Genomic DNA, 2,091 nt, shown 5'->3' on the forward strand with positions numbered 1-2,091 from the left:
CTCTGAGGGGTTTGGGAGGGCTCTGAGGGGGGTTTGGGGTGGTCCTGAGGGGTCTAGGGGGACCCCCTGAGGGGCTTGAGGGGGCTCTGAGGGATTTGGGGTGTCCTCCTGAGGGGTCTGGGGGGCTCTGAGGGGTTTTGGGGAACGCCCTGTGGGGGTTTTGGGGTGAATCTGGGGGTTTGGGGGTGGTTCTGAGGGGTCTGGGGGGCTCTCAGGGGTCTGAGGGAACCCCCTGAGGGGTCTGGGGGGGCTCTGAGGGGTTTGGGGTGGATTTGGAGGTTTTGGGGTGCCCCTATGGGGTTTGGGGTGCCCCGTTAACCCCTGGCTCCCCAGGGAAGTGCTCGGCGGTGGCGCTGGACGTGCTGGCCAACGTGTTCTGGGCGTCCCTGTGGGTTTGGGGGTGTCCCTGCAGGTTTTGGGGTGCCACAGTGGGTTCAGGGTGCCCCTGCGGGTTTTGGGGTGCCCCGTTAACCCCTGGCTCCCCAGGGAAGTGCTCGGCGGCGGCGCTGGACGTGCTGGCCAACGTGTTCCGGGAGGAGCTGCTGCCCCACCTGCTGCCCCTGCTCAAGGAGCTGCTCTTCCACCTCGAGTGGGTGGTCAAGGAGTCGGGGATCCTGGTGCTGGGGGCCATCGCTGAAGGTGGGCACCCCAAAAACACCCCGGGGCACGGGGGGACCCCAAACACAGCCCCAAAGTCATCCCAGTCCAGGGGATCCTGGTGCTGGGGGCCATCGCTGAAGGTGGGCACCCCAAAAACACCCCGGGGGGGATTGCTGTGATAGGCGACCCCAAATGCAGCTCCAAATCCATCCTGGACCAGGGGACCCCAAACACAGCCCCAAAGTCATCCCAGTCCAGGGGATCCTGGTGCTGGGGGCTATTGCTGAAGGTGGGCACCCCAAAAACACCCCGGGGCACGGGGGGACCCCAAACACTGCCCCAAACCTGTCTTGATCCAGGGGATCCTGGTGCTGGGGGCCGTCGCTGAAGGTGGGCACCCCAAAAATGCCCTGGAGGGGGAAGATCCCAGTCCTGGGTAGCCCCAAAAACAGCCCACCTGATCCCACACCTGATCCCACACCTGATCCCTGATCCCTGTGCCATCTCACAGGGTGCATGCAGGGCATGGTGCCCTACCTGCCCGAGCTGATCCCACACCTGATCCCACACCTGATCCCTGATCCCTGTGCCATCCCCAGGCTGCATGCAGGGCATGGTGCCGTACCTGCCTGAGCTGATCCCGCACCTGATCCCACACCTGATCCCACACCTGATCCCTGATCCCTGTGCCATCTCACAGGCTGCATGCAGGGCATGGTGCCCTACCTGCCCGAGCTGATCCCACACCTGATCCCACTCCTGATCCCTGATCCCTGTGCCATCCCCAGGCTGCATGCAGGGCATGGTGCCGTACCTGCCTGAGCTGATCCCGCACCTGATCCCACACCTGATCCCTGTGCAGCCTGCATGCAGGGCATGGTGCCCTACGGTCCCGAGCTGATCCGACACCTGATCCCACACCTGATCCCTGATCCCTGTGCCATCCCCAGGCTGCATGCAGGGCATGGTGCCCTACGGTCCCGAGCTGATCCGACACCTGATCCCACACCTGATCCCATCTCACAGGCTGCATGCAGGGCATGGTGCCATACCTGCCTGAGCTGATCCCACACCTGATCCCACACCTGATCCCTGATCCCTGTGCAGGCTGCATGCAGGGCATGGTGCCGTACCTGCCCGAGCTGATCCCACACCTGATCCCACACCTGATCCCATCCCCAGGCTGCATGCAGGGCATGGTGCCGTACCTGCCCGAGCTGATCCCACACCTGATCCGCTGCCTGGCGGACCGCAAGGCGCTGGTGCGCTCCATCGCCTGCTGGACGCTCAGCCGCTACGCGCACTGGGTGGTGGCGCAGCCCCCCGAGCTCTACCTGAAGCCCCTCATGACCGAGCTGCTGCAGCGCATCCTGGACGGCAACAAACGCGTGCAGGAGGCGGCCTGCAGGTGGGACGGGGACACCGGGGGGACTGGGGGGACTGGGGACACCGGGGGGGACAGGAGGAATGGGGACACCGGGGACACTGGGG

The 2,091-nt window shown here is 65.1% G+C and overlaps 1 protein-coding gene across 1 annotated transcript in view; it reads left to right on the forward strand.

Annotated features, from left to right (window-relative positions):
- The window catches only part of TNPO2 (transportin 2), a gene marked incomplete at its 5' end in the record, with an annotated part of 12,298 nt that overhangs the window by 848 nt on the left and 9,359 nt on the right, over positions 1 to 2,091 (forward strand). The window contains 2 exon segments of the mRNA XM_039715734.1: positions 487 to 639; positions 1,783 to 2,008. Of these exon segments, the coding sequence (XP_039571668.1) occupies positions 487 to 639; positions 1,783 to 2,008 (379 nt within the window).

Source organism: Passer montanus, unplaced genomic scaffold (assembly GCF_014805655.1).
Source record: "Passer montanus isolate IOZ18808 unplaced genomic scaffold, ASM1480565v1 scaffold344, whole genome shotgun sequence".
In the NCBI taxonomy this organism is placed as follows: Eukaryota; Metazoa; Chordata; class Aves; order Passeriformes; family Passeridae; genus Passer; species Passer montanus.